At 48.4% G+C, this 24,483-nt stretch overlaps 11 protein-coding genes across 11 annotated transcripts; 4 read left to right on the forward strand and 7 right to left on the reverse strand.

The window, feature by feature from the left end:
- The first annotated feature begins 1,009 nt into the window (after positions 1-1,009).
- Positions 1,010-2,979, forward strand: EV420DRAFT_1006725 (uncharacterized protein). Its single transcript, XM_060465287.1, has 9 exons — positions 1,010-1,110; positions 1,173-1,350; positions 1,403-1,489; positions 1,540-1,607; positions 1,668-2,012; positions 2,066-2,187; positions 2,236-2,368; positions 2,424-2,453; positions 2,505-2,979. The coding sequence occupies exons 1-9, from the start codon at positions 1,090-1,092 to the stop codon at positions 2,802-2,804; spliced, it is 1,284 nt and encodes a 427-aa protein (XP_060324990.1). The 5' UTR covers positions 1,010-1,089; the 3' UTR covers positions 2,805-2,979.
- A 383-nt stretch (positions 2,980-3,362) lies between these two features.
- On the reverse strand, positions 3,363-4,647 carry EV420DRAFT_1768324 (uncharacterized protein; the record flags this gene model as incomplete). The annotated part of the gene is made up of 6 exons (XM_060480964.1): positions 3,363-3,571; positions 3,633-3,669; positions 3,719-3,853; positions 3,907-4,095; positions 4,148-4,279; positions 4,336-4,647. The coding sequence occupies 6 exons, from the start codon at positions 4,645-4,647 to the stop codon at positions 3,363-3,365; spliced, it is 1,014 nt and encodes a 337-aa protein (XP_060324991.1).
- A 116-nt stretch (positions 4,648-4,763) lies between these two features.
- Positions 4,764-6,738, reverse strand: EV420DRAFT_1631344 (actin regulatory protein). Its single transcript, XM_060476145.1, has 4 exons — positions 6,383-6,738; positions 6,239-6,326; positions 5,937-6,205; positions 4,764-5,915 (listed from the first exon to the last, which is right to left on the reverse strand). The coding sequence occupies exons 1-4, from the start codon at positions 6,686-6,688 to the stop codon at positions 5,112-5,114; spliced, it is 1,467 nt and encodes a 488-aa protein (XP_060324992.1). The 5' UTR covers positions 6,689-6,738; the 3' UTR covers positions 4,764-5,111.
- A 148-nt stretch (positions 6,739-6,886) lies between these two features.
- Positions 6,887-8,917, reverse strand: EV420DRAFT_1340322 (IucC family-domain-containing protein). The gene is made up of 2 exons (XM_060468924.1): positions 7,233-8,917; positions 6,887-7,183 (listed from the first exon to the last, which is right to left on the reverse strand). The coding sequence occupies exons 1-2, from the start codon at positions 8,748-8,750 to the stop codon at positions 7,031-7,033; spliced, it is 1,671 nt and encodes a 556-aa protein (XP_060324993.1). The 5' UTR covers positions 8,751-8,917; the 3' UTR covers positions 6,887-7,030.
- Positions 8,918-8,996: 79 nt separating this feature from the next.
- Positions 8,997-9,780, forward strand: EV420DRAFT_1622763 (uncharacterized protein; the record flags this gene model as incomplete). Its single annotated transcript, XM_060475851.1, has 4 exons — positions 8,997-9,214; positions 9,265-9,420; positions 9,508-9,659; positions 9,713-9,780. The coding sequence occupies 4 exons, from the start codon at positions 8,997-8,999 to the stop codon at positions 9,778-9,780; spliced, it is 594 nt and encodes a 197-aa protein (XP_060324994.1).
- Positions 9,781-10,064: 284 nt separating this feature from the next.
- Positions 10,065-11,406, reverse strand: EV420DRAFT_1006793 (endoglucanase V-like protein). Its single transcript, XM_060465288.1, has 5 exons — positions 11,018-11,406; positions 10,849-10,959; positions 10,726-10,784; positions 10,580-10,668; positions 10,065-10,524 (listed from the first exon to the last, which is right to left on the reverse strand). The coding sequence occupies exons 1-5, from the start codon at positions 11,130-11,132 to the stop codon at positions 10,317-10,319; spliced, it is 582 nt and encodes a 193-aa protein (XP_060324995.1). The 5' UTR covers positions 11,133-11,406; the 3' UTR covers positions 10,065-10,316.
- Positions 11,407-12,744: 1,338 nt separating this feature from the next.
- EV420DRAFT_1574786 (ubiquitin-conjugating enzyme/RWD-like protein) lies at positions 12,745-14,076 on the forward strand. Its single transcript, XM_060474431.1, has 7 exons — positions 12,745-12,826; positions 12,874-13,052; positions 13,105-13,137; positions 13,185-13,200; positions 13,251-13,365; positions 13,418-13,429; positions 13,476-14,076. The coding sequence occupies exons 1-7, from the start codon at positions 12,806-12,808 to the stop codon at positions 13,787-13,789; spliced, it is 690 nt and encodes a 229-aa protein (XP_060324996.1). The 5' UTR covers positions 12,745-12,805; the 3' UTR covers positions 13,790-14,076.
- A 185-nt stretch (positions 14,077-14,261) lies between these two features.
- Positions 14,262-17,831, reverse strand: EV420DRAFT_1574802 (Six-hairpin glycosidase-like protein). The gene is made up of 15 exons (XM_060474432.1): positions 17,535-17,831; positions 17,273-17,469; positions 17,103-17,208; positions 17,018-17,053; positions 16,216-16,965; positions 16,139-16,183; positions 16,001-16,086; positions 15,870-15,947; positions 15,702-15,756; positions 15,630-15,646; positions 15,499-15,576; positions 15,342-15,450; positions 14,864-15,291; positions 14,700-14,810; positions 14,262-14,638 (listed from the first exon to the last, which is right to left on the reverse strand). The coding sequence occupies exons 2-15, from the start codon at positions 17,351-17,353 to the stop codon at positions 14,342-14,344; spliced, it is 2,277 nt and encodes a 758-aa protein (XP_060324997.1). The 5' UTR covers positions 17,354-17,469; positions 17,535-17,831; the 3' UTR covers positions 14,262-14,341.
- EV420DRAFT_1007069 (uncharacterized protein) lies at positions 17,677-18,844 on the forward strand. Its single transcript, XM_060465289.1, has 4 exons — positions 17,677-17,894; positions 17,963-18,034; positions 18,083-18,381; positions 18,429-18,844. Exons 1-4 carry the CDS (start codon positions 17,747-17,749, stop codon positions 18,702-18,704), a joined length of 795 nt encoding a protein of 264 aa, XP_060324998.1. The 5' UTR covers positions 17,677-17,746; the 3' UTR covers positions 18,705-18,844.
- On the reverse strand, positions 18,714-21,744 carry EV420DRAFT_1722730 (kinase-like domain-containing protein). Its single transcript, XM_060479782.1, has 13 exons — positions 21,235-21,744; positions 21,047-21,181; positions 20,771-20,996; positions 20,592-20,721; positions 20,185-20,530; positions 19,997-20,123; positions 19,878-19,939; positions 19,782-19,823; positions 19,619-19,725; positions 19,353-19,564; positions 19,260-19,302; positions 19,100-19,209; positions 18,714-19,050 (listed from the first exon to the last, which is right to left on the reverse strand). Exons 1-13 carry the CDS (start codon positions 21,254-21,256, stop codon positions 18,984-18,986), a joined length of 1,629 nt encoding a protein of 542 aa, XP_060324999.1. The 5' UTR covers positions 21,257-21,744; the 3' UTR covers positions 18,714-18,983.
- Positions 21,460-23,713, reverse strand: EV420DRAFT_1007345 (uncharacterized protein). Its single transcript, XM_060465290.1, has 8 exons — positions 23,130-23,713; positions 23,021-23,072; positions 22,958-22,973; positions 22,834-22,907; positions 22,530-22,771; positions 22,310-22,482; positions 22,053-22,261; positions 21,460-22,002 (listed from the first exon to the last, which is right to left on the reverse strand). Exons 1-8 carry the CDS (start codon positions 23,532-23,534, stop codon positions 21,953-21,955), a joined length of 1,221 nt encoding a protein of 406 aa, XP_060325000.1. The 5' UTR covers positions 23,535-23,713; the 3' UTR covers positions 21,460-21,952.
- Positions 23,714-24,483: the final 770 nt, after the last annotated feature.

The following is a 24,483-nucleotide window of genomic DNA, read 5'->3' on the forward strand; positions in this document are numbered from 1 at the left end:
TTCTTACCTTTTAATGTAACCTCTATCTGATCTTCAATATCAGCAGTGCCTGTAGCTCATACAATGAAGGGCGGAGCTTTGCGTGACACGCAAATTTCACCCTGGTGCAAAATTAAGACGCCGAGGATGGCTTGCTCAACGAGTATGAAACTGGTTTACCGGTTCGTGGCTGCTTGTTTTCATGATCAGCAGATACACTTATCTTGTGTCAGGATGCTTCTTATTTTCTAGCAACCTCTGTACTGCGGCCGGTGTTGACTGCACATTTTTTTTGATCGCATGGGACCAGGGAGCTACAGTCCACTTCTACCTTCCTGCACGACATCAACTACCTTGACACGGACGACGCGTATGACATTGCAAGGGGTTCCTTCGTTATGAGCTTCGATGTAGCCCACGCAATAGTCCTGTCTACCGCGTCGCTCGATGCTCCTAAAGCGTGATGTATATTCGGTGTCGAACGTGCTAAGCACTATGGGACGTATATATACCATTTCCTGGGCCGAAATCTACTGCGTTCGGGAAAACGCAACTTCTTAGTCAAATCTGCCCACCATGGACATCCCTCAAAATCTTCCCATGGTCCGTAGCATCGACAGCCCTGATGGCACTCGGCTCAGCAAATTGGAATATGCATGTAGCGCTAGGGATTTTCAGGTAATCGCCAGTGTCTTGCTTGCAAAACCGAGGGTCGTGGGTGATATCAAGACGAACTCGTACATCTTGTCACGTTGCCTCTGTTCCAGCATAATACGACGCGCCGGCACGCAAGTTTGGTCTACTTTTCATTTTCCTTCGGCCGGCTAAATACATTGCCACCATATCACCGCGCATATTCGCCCACTCAAGGTTAATTGATGTGTCGTATCCAGGGTATGAAAGCACATACCAGTCAAAACTCATCGGCTATATACAGCCTGCATCTTCATTTTGACTAAATGTTCTTACTATGCACGGTTATATTTTAAGCTGCTCACATTGACCACGTCCACAAGGTTTGGATACCGTCCCGAGCGTCGGGTCCTTTTTGAGTACATAAAGTGATGAACTTCATTTCGTTCTTCCTCATTGCAACTAGCAGCACAGCCAATGTCTGATTCTTTAGTCGTGGTCTGTGCAACGTTTTATTCACATACATATCAGCCCCGTTAACCAAGATCGTCATCTTTTAGGATTCTACACTCGATAATGAGGCAACCGCCCCATACCGATTGAATATTATTATCATCGGAGCAGGAATTTCTGGTCTCTGTGCTGCACTCTGTTTGTCCAGAGCCGGTCATACTGTCACGGTACTGGAAGGTAGAACCGATCTTCAAGAAATTGGTGCAGGGATTCAAGTTGGACCTAGTGAGCTTCTAACAATCACTTTTAGTGTGATAGTCACTTATCTATCGTCTAGACACGTCGCGCCTTCTCATTCGGTGGGGTCTCAAACCATCCTTGGAAAAGGCTGGAGTCTTACCTGCGTTTATGTCCTTTTTTCGATGTACGTCTCTCTCGGCCGAGATTATTCTTTATAACCGATTCTCCTCACAGTTGACAATGGCGAGCAGCTGGCTTACTTTCCTTATCAAGAATATGGCAGTCCATGTTATAATGTACACGTGAGCACTTAGTCCCTCGCTGTCGTAGACTTTCACGCCGCTTACTTGTGATGAATTAAGAGACGAGACCTGGTCGACATACTTCACTGTGCTGCCGCCCCTCTCACAACCCTTCGCTTCAATACCAAAGTTGCGTCTATCGACCCCGACACAACTTCCGTTACCCTAAACACGGGCGAGGTCATCGAAGCAGACATGATCATCGGTGCTGACGGCGTTAATAGTCTAACGCGAAACGTAGTAGTGGGCTCGCCTACGCCTGCTGTACGAAGCGGAGACGCAGCGTTCCGGGCTATCGTTGACGCGAAGAAGATGATGCTAGACCCAGACCTTCGTCCTTTCGTGGAAAAGCCACAACTCAATGTCTGGCTAGGACCCGACCGCCACCTAGTTCTGTATCCTATAGTGTGTCTTCCAATATTCTTGAGAGTAAAACGGTTGACAATGCATGCTTTTAGGGCATGGATGACTACAACCTTGTTCTGTTGCATCCGGACGAGACGGAGGACGTAGCCGTTCCATGGACTCGACAAGGAGATATCGAAAAGATGAAGAAAGAGTTTTCTGGTTGGGAACCTCGGTAAAATTTCATGTTTTTTCCTGATAAAAATGCTGACCACGATCCAAGGGTCGGCAAACTACTGAACCTCATACCATCTGGTATTGTGGGATCGCTCAAAGTTCTCCAGTCCCCACTCAAGTCCTGGGTGCACAAGGATGGGCGTATTGCTCTTATTGGAGATGCCTGTCATCCGATGCTCGTAAGTGATGTCTTCCCGATCCTTCAGGTTGTCGTCATGCTCTTTCTCTCCACAGCCGTACCGAGCTCAAGCAGCGTCTATGGCCGTACGTATTCCTCATTCTTTCTCCTCGTAACTTTAAATGACCTTATTCTAGATCGAAGACGCTGCAGTCCTCGGCAACTTATTCGCCCGCCTCACGAGCAAGGATCAGATACCCGCCCTCTTGGAAGCATATCAATACCTCCGGGCTCCTCGTGCAATGGCCACAGCTGATGGTTGTTGGCAGGATAAGAATACTTTACATCTCCCTGACGGGCCTGAACAACATGCGAGGGATGAAGCGCTGAAGGTCACTATGGCCGGAAAGCGTAGCAGCATCGTCCAGGACAACAATGTGCAGTATGAATATGATGTCGATACGATGGTGGATGACTGGTGGAAAGCGCGCGGCTGATAGAGGCCAAAACTTAAATAATAGACATCCCGATGTGTTTTGAACCACGTCCAGAACTATTTCAACGAAACAGGTGCCTCTTGTTGAACCACACATTTTCTAGACATATAGTTATACACCAGGGAAACTTTGAAGATACAGTCTCGCACTGTAGTGTTATACGCAAGTGACACTAGCGACTCGTCTAAGTCCAGTAAAGATACTGCAGCGAGAGTCAGTTCGAAAGAAGCCTTGCTTACCTTGACCCTACTGAAAGCTATGTAGGCCAAAGAGAGTTGCTTTTGGGTTAAAAATACGGGAAATAAATGTACTAAGCTTTGCCCTTACCGCTACGACCATCGGGTACTTGTATGAAAACATACTTCCCCTGGCAATTGAAACCATCGAAGGAGCATATCGGACAAACATATCTTGACTTGGGTAAATTTGACATCCGGTACGTAGGAATCAGCGTCGATTACAGGGACCCACTAAATGTTAAAACTGTAGTCTCTATGAACTGTACCTATACAACAGGGTCAAAAAATACTAGTATAGCAAAAGAACACGATGAAAATCTTATACGACATGGACAGCAATGTATCGCTCAAGAAGATCCATCGATGACCCATCTTCCGCAAGAACACACATGCTTCCTACCTGTTCGCGAATCTCTTCTTCCTCCTGAAGAACCTTTTCCACATACTCAGCAGCTCCCGACAGATGAGCGACACGACAACAAGCAGCATGAATAGCTAGATAAGCGGGGCTGGGTAGTGGTAGAGCTACTGGATCGGGTGTAGTGAAGGTAACAGTGCGAGGTGAGAGGCGCTGAAGTACACCTGGTACAAGTGGACACAACGGTATATGTGTTCGGTTGGTTATCCTATGCCGTATCATGAGAAATATTGCAACTAAGTAACCAGGTTAAATACCACAGCTTCAAGCCACAGACCCAGCTGATCAAAAAAGTCACGAAAGGAAGGGTTTAACGTGAGGATGTTCTCCAATCGATGAATCCCAGCGCCATTAAGCTCTTCCATATGTATACCAAACATATACATCATAGACTATACAGAGTTCATGAGTTATTTTCATATGAATCCAATTATCAGAAACATACTTTGTCAGTCGGGACTTCAATACTTCCTAAATCCGAGTTGAGACCCTCCGGGAGTATATGGACGCACCTGAGGGTACTTACATTACATTCCGGATCCTGGGCAACGATGGTGGACTCATTCCGTCCGAAATACTGGTCCTCATATAGGTGTGTTTTGATCATGCAATGAAAACCGTCACGAACAAGAGCCTATCTATTCTTGAGTACAGCGGGAGAGATGAAAGACTCCCAATAGACTCACCGCTTGCTTTGCAGTGCTATAATTCAAAGATGCTTGCTGGAGAATGTATTTGCAAAGCCTCCTGCGTATCATCGAGATCCGGACGAGAGGGATGCTCCGACGGAGCAGGTGTTCGCCCCTTTGCAGATTTGACTACGATGCAGTTAACATACCTGGCGTGAAAGCATTGCAAACGCGGACTCACATACGCGAAGCAAACGCTCGATGTAGTTCTTGCCCAAGGCGAGTAAAGTCTTGTCGTTATTACCACTGTTGATGGAATTTGCCATATGATCCCGGCCATCGTCAGACGGGGCTTCTATAAGAGTGAATCCCAACACACGCGCGCAGACAACGACGGCGGGATGATTTCGATGAGGGAGAGGAACGAGAGGGGCACGAGCCTCGAGACTAAGGCAAAGGTTGAATGCAGCATGAACTTCAGGTAAATCAGCCGCAGAGAAAGGTTTCGGGGGCAGAGCTCGAGCGTTAAAGTCACTTGCTTGTGATAGATGCGACATGGTACTGGAGGAGTAGCGATGAGGTTCGTTTCAACTTTCAACTTCCAAGCTCGGATCAGAGTCGCGGTCGATCGTCGCGCCTCTCGGGTCACTTACATGTGAAAGCTATTTGAGCATGATATTCAATACTATTATATATATATTTCAATTTGCAATGTACAGTCTGAGTCACAGGTAAGGTAGTCTTTATAAATGAACTACATTTTATTATATCAAGAAACGTATCAATACGTGAAAGGTTTTTTCATTCAAATTGATGAGGATGGAGACGTTGCCGTAGAGGCAAAATGCAAAGTGACTTCAAGAAAAGAAATTGTGGCTTTTGAATTTAGTCGTCATAAAAAACAGCACCATCATTTCTGCATGTATTCCTTGTAGCGGGCTAGTTATTCAAAATAAGGGTACTTAGCATTATGCGTCGTCTAGCAAATTACTATCCAGTGCAGAACAACAACTTGTAAAAATTAGTCCCAATCATCATCATCGTCGTCGTCGTCGTCATCGCTCTCTCCCATATTCTTATTTCTGGCTAGTAGTGCCTCAGCCAATGCAGACGTCAAATCACCTCCAGCAGCAGCTCCAGCTCCAGCAGCAGCACCCACGGCCGCACCGGTAGCAACTTGTTCTCCCCGAGACGAACCAGACGGCGGCGAAGAATTGGAATCTGTCTTCCGAAGGGAATGAATACCTTTTCCTTGAATAGAAGCGAGAAGGTCTCCGCGTCCAGGTTGTGGAGGAGGTAACCCTGCGACCACTCCGCCGTCGCCAACAGCTGGAGGTGGTGGGGGAGGTGGAGGATCTCCAGATGGAGGCGGAGGAGGCGGTGGTGGAGGTGGAGGTGGAGGTGGAGGAGCTCCTCCTGTAGGTGGTGGCGGCGGCGGTGGCGGCGGAGGGGGAGGAGGAGGGGGAGAAGAAATAGGAGCACCTTCTGTTGGCGGCGGTGGTGCTGGAGAAGGGGAAGGCCGGACCGGAGGAGGAGGAGGAGCGACAGGTACTGAGCTCGTTGGCCGGGCCGGGGGCGGAGGCGGTCCCGGAGTTGCTCGGACTGGCGGGCGGACTGGGGGTGGCGGTGGTGCACTTGTAGTAGCAGGTGGTGGGCGGGCCGGGGGCTGTGGCGTGCGTGGAGGGGCAGCTGCCGGCAGTTGAGGGCGTCCTCGTAATGGTGGCGGTGGTGGTGGCGCACTAATACTGTCATTCTGTCCGTGAGCTTTCCGTGACGGTGGTGGTGGCGGTTTCGGTTTCTTAGGCTCCTTCGCAACTGCTGGCTGCTGTTGAGGATGTGAACGTACATAGTCCTTGATAAAGTCCATCTCCTTTGCTATCATTTCCTTGTCGATACCCGAATTCTCGAGCTGCCCAAGTAGAGCTGTCCATGATGGGTCGACTCCCTTCGAAGTGAAGCCGGACTCTGAATCATAGCCCATATGCGCAACGTGAACAAACGATCCGGACGTTGGTCCTGAAATCATGGATTTGTCTATCTTGCCCCCTTTGTTTGTCTTCTTCTTCTTCTTCTTCTCTGTCTCAGGCTTGGGCGCTATGGAAGAGCAGTCAACAGCTATCGCATTGGAAATGCGCGATAACCACGTACTGCGCTTCTCATCCTTCTTTTTGAGCACTTTCTTCCAGAAATCTTTGGCTTCCGACTCATTGGAGAACACAAATCCAATCATAGAGACCTAAGGAGTAAGCAATGGTAAACATAATGTTAATCCAAGGGAGAGGAAGCGCTCACGTCGCCAGGAAATGAATGGAAGAACGCTCTGTCGGCAAAGTAATCCAGACCATCGTAGAATTCGTGTTCCCATATAACACCTCTTGTACCACTCAAATCTACAAGTCTAAATGAAAGCGCGCCACTTGAGTTGTTCTTGGTGAGCGCAAGAGCGCCTTGAAGGCCAGAATACGACCATTCGTCCGGCTGCGGGTAAGCGTAGTAGACTCGGGCAAGCGTGGCATAGAAAATCTTGTTTGAGGGGGCTGGAATAGCGGATTTCACTTTGTCCTTCTCTTCCTTGCTCAGCGTAGACTGAGACGGCATGATAAACGAAGGCGGAGGTAAGGACGGAGGACGTGACAGAAGGAGAAACCCCGAGAAAGGTTTCGAAGGTTTCGGTTTCGGTTTCGGTCCCGGGACGACATTGGCCTCAGAAATAAATAAGTACAAATAATGCTACGTTCCTATTAAAGTCCTTTCAACTTTTCCCTATAGCCTCGAGTGACGGGCAACGAACTAATAGTTGAATAAGAATTCAAATTCAAATCTCCTTACTTTACTTCGACTTCCATATAACAATTCTAGGGATAATATACATAGCAGGATGCAGGTTCACATAAGAAGTTGTATTTAAAGATAAAGGGACGAGGAGGTATCCAAAGAAGCTTATGCTACTTTGACCCAACTAGATACGCCAAGGGATGTGACTTCAATCTGTCCGTCAGCTTTCTCAACCTTTTGCCCATCTCCTTTGCCCATCACTATACCCAGCTCCTCTCCTCGGAAAAGCACAAGATTCGGGAACGGCCCGTGTAAATGCTACGGACGTGTTAGCAAAAGAGAATTGTCTAAACACTACATCGCTCACCCATCTATCCATGCCCTGCATACGCATGCGCATGAAACACTTTCCTTCCACATACGGCTGAGTGAACCACGGATGTGTCAAAGGAACAAACTTTGCAAGATGCACGCGAAACAGCTCGTATCCCTCACCACCTGCATGAAGACCCATAACGCGTATTAGCTGCTGGAGATGGTTGTGCACGACAGTATGATACATCCGCGTCCAGACCGCATCTATCGTCTCGGCTAAGATGGAATGGGTGGGGTGAACGAAAGAAAGGTCTGCTTCTGGAATGGAAGCAAGAAGAGTAGTAGGGTGTATCTTCAATCCACCGAAATCGCGGACAATGAAGCCGACGAGTTTGTGAGGGGCTTCGGATGAGAAACGGGCGACGGCATTCTGAGGATGACATTCGAATGCCACGCCGTTGATGAGCAGAGGCGGGAGAAAAGCGCGAAGGAGGACATCAATGTAAGTGGAGAGCCAGGTGACGCGTGATTCCTTCGTAGAAAGACCGAAAATGGCTTGTGGGGAGGAAGTATCGACGAGGGCAGTGCAGACGATGTCGATGGTTCCCGAGTTGACGGTATGGTCTTGTCGGATGAGACACGCAAGATGTCGAGCAACGAGAGGGTCAGGATGTGTGCCAATGAGCGACACAGGCTCCTCTGCTACGGCTAGAATAGTTCGATCATATGTGAGTTTGGGGATTATCTGGGCAGAAAAACGCGGTCCGAGATACGCTGATGCTGGTGAAATGGTGCGTACAGCGCTCGTCAATTTGATACCCAGTGGTAGCTTCAAATGAAGTCCGTTATTGAGACCTGGAACAATTATTGACCTTAGAGACTGTTGTGCCTCGACTGGGTAAGAAACAGCTGGTGGGTGTATCACTGCTTCGGGAAAGTTAGTGGCTATATGGGCGATCTGAAGCTCGTGCACGGGAACAGGAATGTATCCATCTGGAACTGTATGTACCGGGAAACGGGCAATAAAGGGGATGATAAGGTCGTGATAGGCCCCAGTTACAAGGACAGATGTAGGGGGGACGTGGATCAGCCTCAGGCGAGGGTGGAGAAGGTTGTACGACGGGTCGAGGCGCAGGGGCGGGAGGGAAGCACGCGTCTTATGCATCGGATGCGTCGGGTGCCCGCCCTTCACCGACTGTTCCCACGCAATCGCTGGTGACGAGAGCATCGGGAAGGCGCTACCATCGCTGGTATCTCGCGCAAACCATTCCGACGCGCTCACCAACTCTGCCAAGATGGAGGCGCTTAGCTCCTCTGATAGTCCAGACAGTGATGAGAATTGCGACCATATCCTGACTAGGTCGGCATCAGTGTAAGATGGATTAATGTCAAGGGGGTCGAGCAGCTTGATATCGTTTCCAGATAAGATTGGTTTGCATACTAATGGGATTTTGGCGAGGTCGGTTCCGTTGAGCGATAATGTCGCCGTCTTGTTGCCATTGATATCGCTGTAAGTCGCAGCAACGAGCGACTCAGTGACGAGCGCACTTGCCAGCCGGGGAAGGGTCATCTTATCGATGGAATCGATGGCATTCGCAGTCGACTTGTTTTTATCCTATACTTGCCGGTAACTGTTCCCGTCCACATGAGTATTCCCATCTTGGCGTAGTGGTGGTGCCTTGCCGTACATCGTCGTCGTCGATGGCGGTGCCGGTTTAAGTCTGAGAACAGCACGTGACGGTACTCTCACTGCCAACAGCCGGTCACCACCTTCCCGTCTCTTTTTTCCCGTCCCTCTCCCTGTTTTCGCCCACGGATGTCATCCATAAACAAACTAACCTCCCTCTCTACCCAGACCCTCTCGCTTATCCTTGAACGTCAACGCTTTCCCCACGCTGCAGCAACACACGATGAGCGCATTCAAGGGAATATGCAAGCCCTGCGGGACGGGATACGTGAATTAGGTAGCGAACCTGAAGTCAATGGACTGAGACAACAGTACGAACGAATGAGAGGGATGGTTGGTGGACAAAGGTGAGTATCATTGTAGTTCTCTATTTCGTGTGATCTTACCGTGTCCATAGTCTCGAAGATGAAAGAGAACTGCCACCACCGCCAACACCAAGCAAGTCACAAGAGCAGGTCTATACACCCTACACGGACGACCCAGACCCAGATTTAGAGGCTGGAATACTGTTGCAGGAGCAACGGCGGCTGATAGATGGTATGTCCTCATCGTTGTGAGTTATTCAGCCGTTATTGATCTTGTATTCCATCAATTAGACCAAGATAACCACCTTGACGCATTATCACATTCGAATAAACAGGCAGAGGGATGTTTCTTTGCAGATAAACTCGGAATTGAATACCCATACCGAGCTCCTTGACGGACTTGATGAGGATCTTGATACAACACATTCGAGGCTAAGCACTGCAAGGAGGAGCTTAGAGAGGGTATCTCAGGGCGTGAAAGGAAATGGCGAGCTTCTATTCTTTTTTGACTTCTCTTTTGAACTGACTCTGGGTTTTTAGGCTCAACGGTGACAATCGGAGTACTCATCTTCGTGTTGTTGGTGTTGATTGTCATCTTCAAGACATAGCACCTTGTGATATATTTAGTCTGGGCTTTCATGGACGGTTTTATTGTATCATATTATACTCCGACGCTTATAATATTGTCGAGTTTGCGCTCGACTATACCTTTAGTTGTCCCTCATCGGCCCTTATTGGATCTTTTCCGCCGTTCTTACCAGCATCAGCACCAACACACCATCGCGACGTTGTTACACAAAGCGAAGTACGTTCGGCCATCACCTCCCTTGTTTTCTTGCTGAATCTCTCGGTTTATGCATCTCGTCTCTACTGCTTCGACGTTCAAGACCAGCTACTGATATCGATCACTCATCAATCCGTCTGTTTGCCTGATTTCCCAGCATGTGATCTTACACATTCAAAGAGACTGGCTTGTGATCAAAGGTAAGTTAACGGTACCCTGGGAGGGTCCCAGAACGACCTTGCTTCAAGGAGCAGATTCGAAATTTTGAGAAAGATAACCAAGAAGCATTGTTAAAGCATATCACCAGGACATGAAGTTAAATATGTTGTGGCTCTCGTGCAGCAGCCGTACCACTCTCCTTCACGGAGCAGTACCCTGGTTACCGCAACCTGTAATAGAGGGCCAGAAGTCCGCATCCTCTCCGTCCAAGCAAGCTCCATTCCATAATTCACTACCGTCAGAACCTGTCCATTCCGAGCAGTCAACCTCTTCGAATGTTCCAGTCAATGCGCCGTGGCCCGAGGGGAAGAACTCGGCCGATCCTCCAGTGTCTTCGCAGATGTCGAAGCTGCAAGGACGGATCGTTAATCGAAGCCTAATGATCTTTGGCGAACAAAACTTACTGGAATGGCATGCCATAGTCATTGGTCAAGCTCGATTGTGTCTGTCCGCACCACACCTCATTTCCAGAGACTGGGCAAAGATCGGTTACCTGCAGTGGTCTTCGTGTTAGAGATCAAATAAAAAGGTTGTTCTTCTAAATTCTCACCTTGACGACGATCGAGTAGAAAGGTCCAGTATACGAGGTGCTGTACGGGTCTGCCGAGCCTACACCAATCACCTTCAATCAGACAAACGAACGTAATACGAATGAAACGCAGAAACTTCATACCAGTAATCGCGAAACACCTGCCGCACGCGTCTCCAGCGCCCAAACCCGACGAGGCACCGAACGCGAGCTGGTTCATCGCAGCAGTGTAACCTGTCGCGGTCTTCCCACAAGCTGCGTACAAATGTGAGTCAACGAAGCGCGCAATCGATCCAACAAGGACCACACGCACCAGGCGACGAGCAGCCCGAGTAGTGGGTGAAAGACGCGGTTCCAGAGGCGTTCTGGACGTAGCCAGCGAGGGCTGAGGATCCAAGAGCGAGGAGAATAGCACCGAGTTTGAGCATTGTCGAATGGTGAAGTTGACGCTCATCGATATTGACTTTTATACGCGCTGAAACCTCGCGCCGAGCAACTGCCGTGCGATATATCCACTTATCCCGAAACTGATGCGTATACGCGTTGTCCTGGTGCACGCGCCCGGGTGCACTGTGGTCGTGACTACGATCTGGACCTCAATTTTAATCTCAATCTCATCGTCGGAGGAAACACCCCCTTCATATTGCTTGTGATCACCGACGATGGCGCGATCTTCCTAATTAAGAGATCGACACTCGTTCAGTCATTATGCTCAGTCTACCGTTGCTGGTGAGCTTTACTCAGTCCACTTTCTTTCCCATGTTATGCCATCGTACTCACCACACCCGCAGCTAGTTACTCCGCTTAACGGCACAACAGTGACACGGACAAAGCTAGAACGTGGAATATCTCCTTCCATACCGCTATGAAAATAAAATGAACGCCGTCGGGAGAGGCACCGTCTCCGCGGTCGTCAAGTTGCGGTCGAGCCTATAGGGACGCTCACCAGTCATTTGGAATGTTACCGTTACAAATTCGGGTCAGTTGCCAGAAAGTGAAATAGGGCTTTGACGAGTTCTTTTGATATCTATAGGTAGGAAACTAGAGCTCCTTCCCCATTGCTCGAAGACTCGCCAACTTCCCACTCAGCATTCGGCAGAAACTCAAAAAATTCCTTTCTCTCTATGTTGGACAAACAGTCGGAGATATCCGACGCATTGATTAGGCGGAGTACTTAATTGTGCAGTTTGGAATTAAACATTTGTAAGTTATAAATACCGACTGGAATCATCGTATAGAAAACGACCTGATATTCCTGACCGCCTTCACCTGGCTTTCAGCCAAACAGAAATATTCTGGATTCCAGTCTAAGAGTCAGACTCCGAGTTCGCCGTTTCAAGTCATGTCACGTCTTGCTTCTGAGGTGCTAGATGGATATTCGGCACGCCAACGAGGGAACCCTGAAGGATCGGCTCGATGTACTGACCAGTCCTGACTACGCTTGCTGCGTCCATGACCGATTCAAATCGAAACCTATACTAGGAGTATCTTTTCTACCTGATACTTCGGCTATTTTACTTTCGCTTCTTCGAGCAACAACAGGAGAACGTGACCCCGCCACATAGTTATACCGCCTTATGCTATGTATCCCACGAAGGCGGCCTTTGTTCTACACCGTCGGCGACTTCGCTTAAGTACGGGTATCTCCTGAGAGCAACAGAGGCCTGCAGATCCCAAACGCGGCTGGAAATTCTCACATATACTGGTTCTACAGTGCGCTTCTGTTTCTGACCCTATATCTGACCCCGTGTCCAATCTCTGTTCCCGTCTCATGACTCTCATCGTGCATCTGCACATGTTTATTACGCGTCCAGAGTCCTCAGCCTAGACTCCAGATCCCGTACAGTTTAAGTACCACCAACACTCTGTCTTACTCACGCCTCCCTACCCCTTACCGAAAGTGTTTACACTTCACATCCGTGTACTTTCACAAAATGCAACAAGCTAGTGAAAAAATAATTTACCTCAAGGTAAGAGATACTGAGAGAGATACGAAGTTAGCATTGAAACGAGTTCAAGCGGAGTCTCAAAATCGCCCCCTGCCGGTGTACCAGTTCATTCAATAATATTAATAACTCTTCTTTTATTACCGTCGCCAGTCATGGCGTCCACCACCTCCGCCGTACGCCGCCCTTACAGCATCACCATTCATGATCTCACCCGTAGCAGATGACACTCAAACGCATCCATCGCGAAATTGCGGACGTCCAAAAAGAGGACCTGGGTGACATTAAGCTTGCCCCGACGGATGACCTGCACTTGTGGAAAGGATCTTTACCTGGACCCGAGGGTAGCGTGTACGAAGGAGGATCGTTCGACGTTGATATTGTTCTTGCCAACGATTATCCGTGTGTCACCTTTTTGCTCGAGATTCAACCGGTTTTCTTAATGGCCGGCTAGATTCACAGCACCGAGAGCTGTTTTCAAGACGAGGTACGCCGAATGCACTATATCTACACACTTTTCTGATATACTGACAGGATATATCATATGAACGTGAGCCACACCACTCCTCGTTCCCCTTGGCCACTGCATGTTGTATGCAGATTTCAGATCAAGGGAATATATGCATCGACATTCTAAAGAATAATTGGTCGCCTGCACTATCCCTTTTTAAGGTTATGCTGTCTCTGTCATCGCTATTGACGGATCCTAATCCCAGTACGCTTCGTCATTTAAATATGCTTGTCATCTACTGATAATTGTTTTACAGGGGACCCACTCGGTATGCTGACGCCTCTAGCCTCTATCTGGCACTTACATGCATTCAGTTCCAGGAATTGCTTCACAATATGTTCACAATCGCAAGCTCCACGATGACACCGCTCGTCGTTGGACACAGCTGTATGCGCAACCCAAACCACCTCCGCCCGCCGCAGTACCCGCTCCGAAAGGAAAGGGAAAAGAAAAGGCGCCTGTTACGCCGGTGACAGATAACGAACTTATCGTGATTTCTGATGATGATTCCCCAGAACGCCCTCGCAAGAAGCGAAAGGCCTCAGTGGAGGTAGACGCTCCTTCAAGGAACAAGAGACGCACGCGAAGTAGTCATCAGGACGACGTTATCGTTATTGAAGACGATTGAGTTACTGTTATTCGCTCTATCCACTCGCATGTTCCTTACCGCAATATTTATCATTCTGGACGCATTTGCAAAGTTATTTAGGTGTGCCTATCTCTTTCAACGTGCCATCCACGTCAGATACACCACCGTGACACCAAAGGCATGACTAGGTTACACACACAATGCTTCTTCACGCAGTCTTCAGTGTGAGAAGGTCTCCGGCCTGTAGTGCAACTGACTATTTGTTCTTTTATTTATCCTTTACGGCTTGGGAGCCTTCGTTCATGATTGTCTATCTAGTGACGACGTTGTTTCAGGGTCATTATCGCTCATGGCGACTTGGTGTCATACATTTGAACCCTGGTTATGTGACATTGACGAATTTTATGATTTTCTCCTTACAAGATAGCAGATTCGGGAGTGGGTAAATTTCTCAGTTACGGATGCTGCATTGTTATTTTAGTTCCACCGTTGTCTGGGTCTCACACTGCATTTGTACTTAGTAAATGCATTACACGTCGTTAGTACACATCCAGACCGCTCCTACCCATACAGTACATATAATCAAAATCTTCAATTCAACGTTACACTTCCCCCATTCCGAAGTACAAATTCACCCTTGACATCACCGTTCGCACCTACTTCAACTCGCACCTTCCTACCTGCACTGAAGGTGCCCACATCTGCCATATTGACATCTACTCTCCCGACAAGCCCGTCTGCCCATTCAAACCAAACATTCAACCCGCCTCTGACGCGTGCCCCAGTCACGCGTCCTCTTGCGGCATACGCCTGCGGTAACGCAGGCAAAATCTGGATGATCAAGGTATCATTCCAAGAAGCAACATCAGGCGACTGGATAAGCATGTTCTGCAAAATGAAATTATACTAGTTGGTGAGGTCAAAGGAAAGAATTCAACAAAAGACAAACCATGAGAGCACCCGGGAGACCGAGATTCGCGTCGATCTGGAAAATTGGGTCCGAACTCGACGGATCGTACAAGCTGAACAAGTTTGGGCCAAAGTCTCGATCGATTGTGTACTTGCAAGAACGGTATCAGCCAAACAGAATGATCGCGGGAAATTGCACCTCACAGTCAACTCCCACCACGCCTGTTCCCCGTTCTTCAAGGCCGACCAGCAGGCAGAACGCCATGCTTTCTCCCAGCCCGCGTCCGCGTCCGGTCCAGTCCCATTTCCTCTTGCGATCAAGCTCACCTTTGCAGCAGCTAATGCCTGCTCCGCCGTCACGTTCGAAACCGAGTCATTGAAAGCCCCGATCGCATATCCAGGATACAACCCAATCAGATGTGAAAGGTGTCTATGGGTATCTGTTGGTGAATCTTTCTCGACTTTCCATTCCTGCAGTTGCTCCCAACTTCCTACTTTGATACCTTTATCCATCCTCGACCGTTTGTCCAGTACTTCTGCCAAAAATTCCGGGTCGTGGTCCCCAGAGAACGGGTATCCCTTCTCTATGGCATTGAATAGCTGCCAGATCAGCTGTTGTGCGTGAGCACAACCTATAGAAGTATCAGCAACTAATCGCTGTATACTTATATAAATAACATACCGAGCGTAATAGGCACTTGTTCCGGCGAATTACACGGAGCTACAACAAGCGTTCCATCCTTGAAGTATTCGTCCTCAATCAGTTTGTCCAAGTAGAAACCAGCGACGGCCTGTACAAGTTAACCGTTGAACTTAACCTGAGGTCGCAGGAAAGCTACCTTGATCAGCGGCCACCCCTGCGCCTGCCACCACGCTACGTCCTGGGTATAATCAAAATGGTCCCATACGTGAACCATCTATTTCTGAGACTAAACCTTCCTTTCTTCGCATGAGAGATGCCAGTACTCACCATCCACGCATTCGATTCTGCTTCGGATATCAGAACAAACAGGAACGATGGGATATAGAAGAAAAGACCGACCAGGGTAATCAGCCCATTGTGCAGAGCCCGCTTTCATTCCCGTATGACCGAAAATCTACATGCGGGTTTCAGTGTTATATTCTCATGACGATTCTGTACGCGTACATTCATCTGCGTATGACAATCCGTCAGTCTACATCGCATACACTGGCAAGCAGATCATCTTACCTCATTATGAGTTACCCATCCTCGGGATATGTTGTACAAGACCTGTGCCGTGATAGCTCCTCTGGGCGCCCAGTTTTTCTTTATTAAACTTGTCAACAAGAGGTATCACAAATCGAAGGGGAACGAATCACCTCAAAGTAGTCAAACAATGATGCAGTTACATCCATTCCGCTAGCTTCAGCAACCCAATAGTTCATCTGAATATTGATATTGGAATCTGCGCACCGTCAAGATCAAATATTCCAAATTACCCCCCGAAAAGCACGTACGATAATCCGCTCCCCAAGCATTACTCAAGCCATCTGCCCATTGCCCTGTAAATTCGCGGGTAACAGTCCCCTTGCACTGCCTGCCAACAAGTACCTCCCGAAATTGAATGCTAGCCATTCCAAGTAAGTATTTCCAACGCCGACCTGATACGCCGCTCTCAACACATCGGTCGGGTTCTCCAGATCGACGGTTTGACCCAGGTCCAAAGTAAAGGAGCCCATCAGCGCAGTATAATCATCAAGATGCTCCTTCCAGATATTCGCATATACCGCAGAAGTTTTGTTGAAGAACGGAAGTAACTTCGTATGCGGATCGGCACCCTTAAAAGAGAACGCGTTCGCCTGATTGCCGGCATCCTGGTCAAACTCGGTGTCTCCAATCCACGAGATCCAGGCCTCGTTGGCTCCCTTCACGACAAGAGTCGCGTTTGTCGCGCTCGGAATACACGTCGTGACACCTGTGTCGGTCTTTGCCCACGCGATAAATTCATATGCCATTCCTGGTTCCGCAACAACGCCTCGAACAACAAGTGCGTTATTTGTACCATCGAGACACGATACGTTCACTTGTGGCAATCCGCTCTCTAGGGAGGCGGTGAACGCGTACGACAGGGCTGGGAGAGTCGAGTTACTCGTTGTGGTGAGATGTTGAGTGCATGCTTTGCTCGGATGGGAGCAAAATGATGAACGGAGGTACGAAATACCGTCTTGCGTCCACGAAGTCCTAGCGACGCCCTGGTCGATGTCCAGCCATCGAAAATAATTTGTTGTTCCACCGTCGCTGATATTGAGAGTTGTGATGAGATGTCCAGCACCAGCATAGGATCCTGGATCTTCTTCAGTAAAGGAAATATTTACAAAGAAGAACAAAGAATATACCATACGCCCCAGCATCGACACCGAGGACATCAACGTCTGTAGGCGCTATTTGGGCGGATCCGGGGGATAAGCGGTGAAGACTCACTTCCAATCTCGCCAATTGGACTCGTCCATATGGTTTCCCTGATTTGCTGCATCGAATTTGCCAGCGAAGCCTGCTGTGACGGGTCTTTATTCCCGCCATTGTACGTCTATGACCGTCAGCTCACGGAAAACAACAGAAAATAAGATCGGAGAGCAATAGCCGCAACATACAGGATCAGCAAATGGTCCACCACTCCACAGAGACTCAATGTTCAATTGGGTAACCTCCACACGCGTCCCTCCGGGGACCATTGCAGCAAGATAGCCATTGCCAATAGGCAACCAGTTCTTGGACCAAGTGCCAGCAGTAGTCGTATACCAGAGACCGTTTCCTGTAGCCGGAAAGCCACTCGGGGCGCTCAGAACACCTACACCAAGGGTAGCTGTTGGTACGAAGACACGTCGAAAAAGCATCAAGAAGTGGGAGACGCACAAGGCGTAGAGTCCCGCGAAGTCAATCATCTTGAGGCAGGGAGAAAGCACGGAGGAATGTGGTTCTGGTAGTCGTCTCGTGGAGTGGTCTGGTGGCTCTTCTCTTCTCTTGACATCCCCAGATCCGTCACTTAACCGTTACGGCCCGCTTTCCCGCCCGAAATTTGAATTTAATTACCGCCGTTCACAGCCACTTGCTGTCGCTCGATCGCGATGATCAGAAACCTTGACTACGCGCTTTCTGTTTCAACTTTCACTCGAGTTGACCTCGACCTCTTTTCTTCTTTTTTTTTTCTTTCTTCTGAGGCAATGCCTTCACCTCCCCTTTCCTCTGTAGGGAAGAGAAAGCTATTAGCCCATCGTGAGTTTCCTTCTCGGCTCAAGAAGCGATATTGAATACATTAATATTCCATACCATATACTTATTAGTGTTCCTTCTTCTCGTTAGCACCATCGTGCTCGGCCTCTCGATCCAGGTTAACAAATTCCAAGAATGGTTTTGTGGGTGGTTATACTGAGTACCAAAAATATCACCTAATTATCCATCAGACGTCGCAGACATCTTTCCCTTCGCTCTTTCCCTAATATCGCTTGTCCTCCTCGCGGTGATGCTGTGCCTGGACCTTATTCTTCCAGGCGCCCCCTCTTTCACATCCAAACCCTCATTTGAGATCGCCGCATTCACCATCATGTCCATTTTTGGCTCGCATTCAATGCATTCTCTACCTCCCGGTGGCAAAACGTCCCCCTTTCCTGTGGATCCATTCCAGAGAACTTCTCAAGCATGCGCTCGTGGTGCAAGAATCTTCAGGCGCTCAAGGCATTTGTCTGGATTGAATGGTTGCTGTGTACGTCAACATCTTCGTAACTCTACATAATCCCTCATTCCCTGTAGTCCTCAGCACGGCACTCCTTACTCTCCGGTTCGTACTTATCGAAAAATCCCACGGACACAGACATGTGTTCGAAATGGCCCTGTCACGATACTCCGCTTCATATAACTCCAACAGCAATCACAAGCGCGGTGATAGCGAGTTTTTGCAATATGGTGAGCTCACCTGAACTCATCATGGGATGTAAGCCTTGTGCTACGGTGTCGGGGACGGGCATTCCCCAGGTTACTTACTTCGGCGGCTTCGTTTCTGTTATTAACATGGCTACATTGTTATAGACATACTTTTCTACCCCATTGATACCCTGTTTCCACAAAATGATGTACATTTACTGTTGAACTACAGGATAGTGTCATATATGTAGTCACGTACATTCCATATCCTACAAAAGGTGGTTCCAGACGCCTGTTTAAATACGACAAGCAATGAAAAGTGTCTACAGCGAACGAAGCGAAGCTAACTATTCACTCTACAGTGAAATCATTTTTGGTGGGTATCAATCAGTGTTAACATAAACAAAAAGAAAAAAAACTCTTCTCGGGAGAGGACCTTCCTCCTTACATGCCGTTGGAATAGCTCACGCTCTCGCTTAGGTGCTCATTTGCCGGATTGTATGTGAAGCCCCTGGATAAAGGGTCAAACATGTACAGGTTTCAAGCGACAACAAACGCACCTGAACTGATCCTGAACAGTCTCGGAAAGGGCGGAATCCGTGACAACCGAATCCTGCGCCTCCTCGTTCGTAAAATCGGGGTCGAAGTTGGCAACGTCAAGCACAGATTCCTGTTCAACCATCAAAACTGATATCAATGTCAAAACGAAGAGTGACATACAACACTCGGCTTGAATGGCGGCGGGTATCTCTTTGCCAACAACCTGCAATACATATAAGTTTGGAGAGTAGCGGTGCTTCAGGATGGACCCACCTATTCCAATCAATATACTTCGCAAAAAATGGATGCCTCTTAATTTCTTCGCCTCCATTCGCCCCCAGCCGCCGAGACGGATCTCGCTGCAGCAGTCCCGTCATAACACTCTTCGCCTCCGCAGACATGTCAGGTGGGAAGTGAAGCGGATCAGTGAGAATTCTCTGATACATTGTGTTTACATTCTCATCGTAGAATGGCGGGAGGCCAGTCTATTCCAAGCTCTACATTCAGTAATCAAATCCAAAAGTCATGGAAAATCTCACCATCATTTCATACAGTAATACACCCAAAGTCCACCAATCAACAGTCTTGGTGTAGCCTTGACTCTCGAGGAGTTCGGGAGCAATGTACTCCGGAGTGCCACAGAATGCTGACAGGGATCAAGATCAACGCCAATACCGGATTTAGCTGAGTGATGATAGTTACTGTTTGTTTTTTCCGTCTCGGACATGTTGAGTTTACAAAGACCTATCCAACAGTCATTAGTGAGCAAAACTTGCCAAGCACCTTACCAAGACTCACCAAAATCACATAACGCAATGTGCCCAGTGTAATCCAGGAGAATATTCTCTGGTTTAAGATCCCTATCGCGTCCCCGTGAGCACTCCATGACATCATGTACAGATATAGGTTAGACTTACCGATAAACAACGTTGAAGCCGTGCAAATGCTCCAGTGCGCAAAGAAGTTCTGCCGCATAGAAACGGCTACGGTCCTGGTCAAATTTGCCTTCTCTCTGTAGATGGTAAAACAATTCTCCGCCATTGACTGACGGTAGGCATAATCTGAATCAGCCAGTCGTCGCCCCGTTTATAACGCATCAACTCACCAAATGACATGACAAGATAGAGCTTATCCGGATTCTGGAAGGAAAACTTGAGGGGCACAATGAACGGATTGTTGACTAATGCTAGCACCGTCCGCTCTGCAAGGATGTGGGTAATCTCCCCAGGCCTCTGGGCAATATGCGCCTTGCGAATGGTCTTGAGCGCAGTAGATACGTTGCGTGTCCTTCTTCCGGACCTGCATGACCTTGCCGAAACTGCCTTTCCCGATAACTTTGAGAAGGTCAAAGGCTTCGATCGTGAGGGCTCTTTGCGGGTTGGTTTGAAATCGATCTTGAGATGGAAAGAACCGGCGCCAGCTGTAGCAATGTACCATTGATCTGAGGCGTGCTATTGCGAGAAAAAGTCTGAGCAAGGAAGAGATATATGCATAAAATAGTAGGAGACTCACATGACCATCCAGCATTGGCGTAAGGTCAACACGAGCCAAAAGAAGGTCATTTCCCATATCATCTGGTCCTTGTACGGGTGCCGTACGCAAGTAAGCAGAGACGGAAATATTGGAAGTACGTGAGACATCGCTATCCGGGTATTCAAAGGGGATAGTAAAACAGAGTGGCGACAACTCACAAATCCGCCCTGTAGTTCCACACCGGGCTCGCCAAATCACCACCCATAGCATCAATGAGAATCTCGTTCTTGTCAAACTCCAGAACCACATAAGGGAGCCACCAGAAACGTTTGCGCTGCATACTCTCTCTGTTGCTAGTCGATCTCCGGATGGGAGGTGTCGATTCCAGTGCTCTCTGTATGACATCCGGAACGGGTACATTGGGAGGCAAAGAAAGTCCGCGTCCTGAGAAGGGCGTTGGCTCGCAGATATGGCTTGCAAATAGTCCGACATACCTGAGAAGATACGGATGGTTAGCATACCAGACCTGAACTGATCAGATCCCATAGGTGGCTTCGGTGTCGTAGGTCGAGAGGGTATGGGAGTGACAGATCTTGAGATGACCCCATTCTCCTTGCTGTCCTTGGATTCTACATGCAAAGGATAATGAGACCGTATATTCCAAGGGGTGCTGCAGACATACTTTTTCCGAGTTTCCAAGACATCGTGGCGTAAATGGAAGACAGCTACACGAATCGATGATGGTGATAGAGAGTAGAGAAGGAGTAAGCGCCGCCAGCGGGCTTTCGTGTCGTTGTTGTGATTGAAGATGGATGTAAGTCCGAGCGCCGATGGATATGGCCCCGGAGTGATTGGTCATATCCCGCACCATATTCGTCCTATCTTGCTCAGCCTCATGATCATCAAAGTAGCACATTCACAATTCTATCGACCGTTACCGTTACTTGTTATTAATCAAGGAATACTAGTGATACAATGTATATAGATAATTAAGTGTGTCGAGTCTTCTCGATTTCTTCCTGACGGTGGTACTCTTCAAACTCAGATGTCTTGCGACCTTGCGTCGCAACGATATTTGAGTTCGTTTCTAGAAACGCATACCTTTTCAGAAAAGGATCGTCCGGGAGAGGAACAATCCATTTCACTCGTGTCTCCTCCAACACAAAATCCACCGGCCGCGTTGGTCCTTTGCTCTTGGGCGGGGGCATTATCGAGTCAGCCAGTGAATGTATGTCAGGTTCATCGCCTAAATCGTCATCGCGGAGAGGGTTACTTTCGAGATCAACAGCTGGACCTGACAGATTCAATGCCATCATCCGATGCAGGAGTAACTGCGGGTTTTGCCTTTTTCCACTTTCGGCGATCTTGGAAGCAACAACTTCTTGAAGGCAAGCTGGCATTCAGCTCGGAAAACGGAAAAACTGACGGGCTGGATGTTGCCTGTGACATTCTTAAGAAGCCGAATGAGGTGAAGCATTTGCATATAACAGATCAACTTACTTTGGTGATAATGAATGGATCTGCGACAAGAAGCCGATAGTTCTCTGATTTCAGCTTTCAACATCAAGCACGCCTCCCGCCACTTTGCCTCGGACATGCTCTTGAATTTCTCATTGTCATCCCAAGAGAAGTCTGATCCTTCTATGATACCACCAGCCCGGATAGAGACGAGAGTGTTTGCAGTGTAGTCATGTTCGAAACCCCAATATCTGCTTATACGTTTGAGATCGAGAACCCAGAAAGACCAATTCACGAACCTGAACCAAGCTAGCATCGCCTCTTCCACCGTTCTTTGTTCCGGAGGTACCCAACCTTCAGCCATATTGAACTTGGTATTACACGGCTTCCCCTTAAACCAAAAGAGACCATCTTGATTTTCTTCGCTCAAAGGAGGTACGCCTTCTTGAAGATTGGGTAATAGACGATGTGTCTGGACGATGTCAGCCATCGCATGATAAAGTTACGGACTAAATTTACCTGGAGAAAAGCAATGGTAATCAAAGTAAGAGCGTAGCTGCTGAACGTCACACGTCCTCCTGAGCGGATGGAAGGACTGTTTAACTTGAGCGGTTTGGCCCACTTTTTGATTACCCGCACCATCGGTCGCAAGAGCGGAGACAATTCGCAGTAACGCTTCACCATGTCGGAATTGTGTAGCCCCAGTCTGTCGTTAATGTTTAGATCGCAGTCCATTCCCGTAATCGGGTCCTTGAATTTTACTGTGCACAAGAAAGGGTAAAGGGGGTAAGGCTTGAACGGCCGATCAGCCAGAATAGCGTACCTATTGGAACACTTGCACTATCGATAACGGAGACATTGTGATACTTTTTCTTCCTCAATAGAGCACCAACCTGTCTTTTTTTCACCATCAGCACAAAGGTCAGGTGGGAGAGAACAGAACAAACTTTATTCTATATATGCCTATGATGCGTGAGCTTTGTTTGAAAGTCGTCGGTATATACGCTTACCACCGCGTGGTTTTGCTTGCTTTGGTGAGGCACCATGTGGTCTTTTGGGATCCTGAAAACGATGAAAGCATTAGTAGAGAATACTGTGAAAAGAGAATTTGACACCCACGATGAGAACTAGGTCGAGGTCGCTATTTGCAGAAGAAATGCCATAGCGTGTGCTGCCGAACTGTTCAACAGAGTACATATTCCCGTACTCTTGCCGGATAATGTTCTGCACACGCTTTACTGTTTCTCTTCGTTGCCGTAGGATTGACTTGGTAACACCACCAGGCGGTGTCAGCTGAGTTGAATAAGATCGGGTGCTGTAGGTGCGTCGAGGCGAAGGTGGTGACCTTGGTGCATAACCAGAGCGAAGAGATGCTGCAGCTTGAGGCTGAGCACCATATGATCCATCATTACCGAATAAGCGTTCAGGTTCTTCCGCTGCCTCTTGGCTCAAGGAAGAAAGCCAGTCCTCGTTATCCGGTTCCTGCATTCTTCGATCGTACTCAGAGTCTTTAGATGGATCCATTGCCTTGCGCTGGAAAAAGAAGTCTTCAACAGTGTTACCTTCCGACAACGTGTTGACACCCCTTTTGCAGGCATATGCAAAACGCTTGATCTCGCTCTTGCTGACCGTACATGCGTGATTCTACGGACACAAAACGATGCGTGAGCTGGTGCAAAGGTAGGATTGCCTATTCGTACGTGGGTAGGAATAACCGGATCTTGGACGACAAGAGGACTGAATTGCCACAACGGAGCTGGGTTGTTGGGAGATAGCGTATATCCAGGGCGGGGAATGAATGCACTCGCGCCTCCTTCTCTCACAGAAACCATAGTGTCTGTGGCAATGTCAGATTTACGCCAGTATCTGAAAGCGATGAGTGGAAATTCACAGGGAGGTAAACGCGCTTACTGCAACATCTCCAGAAAATGCAACGCTTTCCAATTGGCGGCTTCGTGAGGAGAGTTAGATGTACCCGGCAGCCGAACACCCTCCCACTTGGATTCCCACACCCCGTCTATAGGATTATAGAAATTGGCCGGGACCCAACATATGGTCGTATTCTGTTGAAAAAGGGGCCGCATGTTATCCCTAGCCTGGCGAAGAATTAATATACAATACAATAGGACGAAAGAGACAACATACCTGATGGTAGCGTGCTGTCATCAGTGCGAGAGCAGTCGTCGGAAATTCGACCCCTTGAGACCATAGGTATATCAAGAAGAGTGCCATGAAGTCTTTGTACTGATTGGGAAGATATTCGGCCAGCCATTGGTGCAGGGGTATCACACTAGGACCTGCGAAGGTCAGATGGAACGAGTCCAGCGAGTCCAGTTCCTCAGCGTCTTCGACGCGTAGCCGTGGCGGGTAGACGGGTCCTTGTATTGGTTCTGAACTGGCCCAGACGTTGAAATCATCTTTTCCTCCAAGGTCCAAATCACGCTCGGGAACTTTACACCGAAATCCAGCATCT

This window comes from Desarmillaria tabescens (assembly GCF_030435595.1).
Source record: "Desarmillaria tabescens strain CCBAS 213 chromosome Unknown EV420scaffold_55, whole genome shotgun sequence".
NCBI classification, from domain to species: Eukaryota; Fungi; Basidiomycota; class Agaricomycetes; order Agaricales; family Physalacriaceae; genus Desarmillaria; species Desarmillaria tabescens.

Coding starts and splice junctions, on each gene's coding strand:
- EV420DRAFT_1006725 (XM_060465287.1), top strand. CDS start 1,090: ATGTCTGATTCTTTAGTCGTG. Junction 1,351..1,402: donor AGGGATTCAAGTTGGACCTA/GTGAGCTTCTAA, acceptor TCTATCGTCTAG/ACACGTCGCGCCTTCTCATT. Junction 1,490..1,539: donor GTTTATGTCCTTTTTTCGAT/GTACGTCTCTCT, acceptor TTCTCCTCACAG/TTGACAATGGCGAGCAGCTG.
- EV420DRAFT_1006793 (XM_060465288.1), bottom strand. CDS start 11,132: ATGCTCAAACTCGGTGCTATTCTCCTCGCTCTTGGATCCTCAGCCCTC. Junction 10,960..11,017: donor CTCGGGCTGCTCGTCGCCTG/GTGCGTGTGGTC, acceptor ATTTGTACGCAG/CTTGTGGGAAGACCGCGACA. Junction 10,785..10,848: donor CAGGTGTTTCGCGATTACTG/GTATGAAGTTTC, acceptor TGATTGGTGTAG/GCTCGGCAGACCCGTACAGC.
- EV420DRAFT_1631344 (XM_060476145.1), bottom strand. CDS start 6,688: ATGCCGTCTCAGTCTACGCTGAGCAAGGAAGAGAAGGACAAAGTGAAA. Junction 6,327..6,382: donor TCCATTCATTTCCTGGCGAC/GTGAGCGCTTCC, acceptor CTTACTCCTTAG/GTCTCTATGATTGGATTTGT. Junction 6,206..6,238: donor AAAGAAGGATGAGAAGCGCA/GTACGTGGTTAT, acceptor CCAATGCGATAG/CTGTTGACTGCTCTTCCATA.
- EV420DRAFT_1722730 (XM_060479782.1), bottom strand. CDS start 21,256: ATGTCTTGGAAACTCGGAAAAA. Junction 20,531..20,591: donor CGCCAATGCTGGATGGTCAT/GTGAGTCTCCTA, acceptor TTCTCGCAATAG/CACGCCTCAGATCAATGGTA. Junction 19,824..19,877: donor CATTGCGTTATGTGATTTTG/GTGAGTCTTGGT, acceptor ACTGTTGGATAG/GTCTTTGTAAACTCAACATG.
- EV420DRAFT_1007069 (XM_060465289.1), top strand. CDS start 17,747: ATGATCAGAAACCTTGACTACGCGCTTTCTGTTTCAACTTTCACTCGA. Junction 17,895..17,962: donor GAGAAAGCTATTAGCCCATC/GTGAGTTTCCTT, acceptor TATACTTATTAG/TGTTCCTTCTTCTCGTTAGC. Junction 18,035..18,082: donor CAAATTCCAAGAATGGTTTT/GTGGGTGGTTAT, acceptor ATTATCCATCAG/ACGTCGCAGACATCTTTCCC.
- EV420DRAFT_1574786 (XM_060474431.1), top strand. CDS start 12,806: ATGGCGTCCACCACCTCCGCC. Junction 12,827..12,873: donor TGGCGTCCACCACCTCCGCC/GTACGCCGCCCT, acceptor CACCCGTAGCAG/ATGACACTCAAACGCATCCA. Junction 13,053..13,104: donor GTTCTTGCCAACGATTATCC/GTGTGTCACCTT, acceptor ATGGCCGGCTAG/ATTCACAGCACCGAGAGCTG.
- EV420DRAFT_1574802 (XM_060474432.1), bottom strand. CDS start 17,353: ATGGTCCCCGGAGGGACGCGTGTGGAGGTTACCCAATTGAACATTGAG. Junction 17,209..17,272: donor GTGGACCATTTGCTGATCCT/GTATGTTGCGGC, acceptor TGACGGTCATAG/ACGTACAATGGCGGGAATAA. Junction 17,054..17,102: donor TCCAATTGGCGAGATTGGAA/GTGAGTCTTCAC, acceptor TAGCGCCTACAG/ACGTTGATGTCCTCGGTGTC.
- EV420DRAFT_1007345 (XM_060465290.1), bottom strand. CDS start 23,534: ATGGATCCATCTAAAGACTCTGAGTACGATCGAAGAATGCAGGAACCG. Junction 23,073..23,129: donor ACCTCGACCTAGTTCTCATC/GTGGGTGTCAAA, acceptor CATCGTTTTCAG/GATCCCAAAAGACCACATGG. Junction 22,003..22,052: donor ATCCATTCATTATCACCAAA/GTAAGTTGATCT, acceptor CGGCTTCTTAAG/AATGTCACAGGCAACATCCA.
- EV420DRAFT_1340322 (XM_060468924.1), bottom strand. CDS start 8,750: ATGACCCTTCCCCGGCTGGCAAGTGCGCTCGTCACTGAGTCGCTCGTT. Junction 7,184..7,232: donor TGCAGGGCATGGATAGATGG/GTGAGCGATGTA, acceptor ACACGTCCGTAG/CATTTACACGGGCCGTTCCC.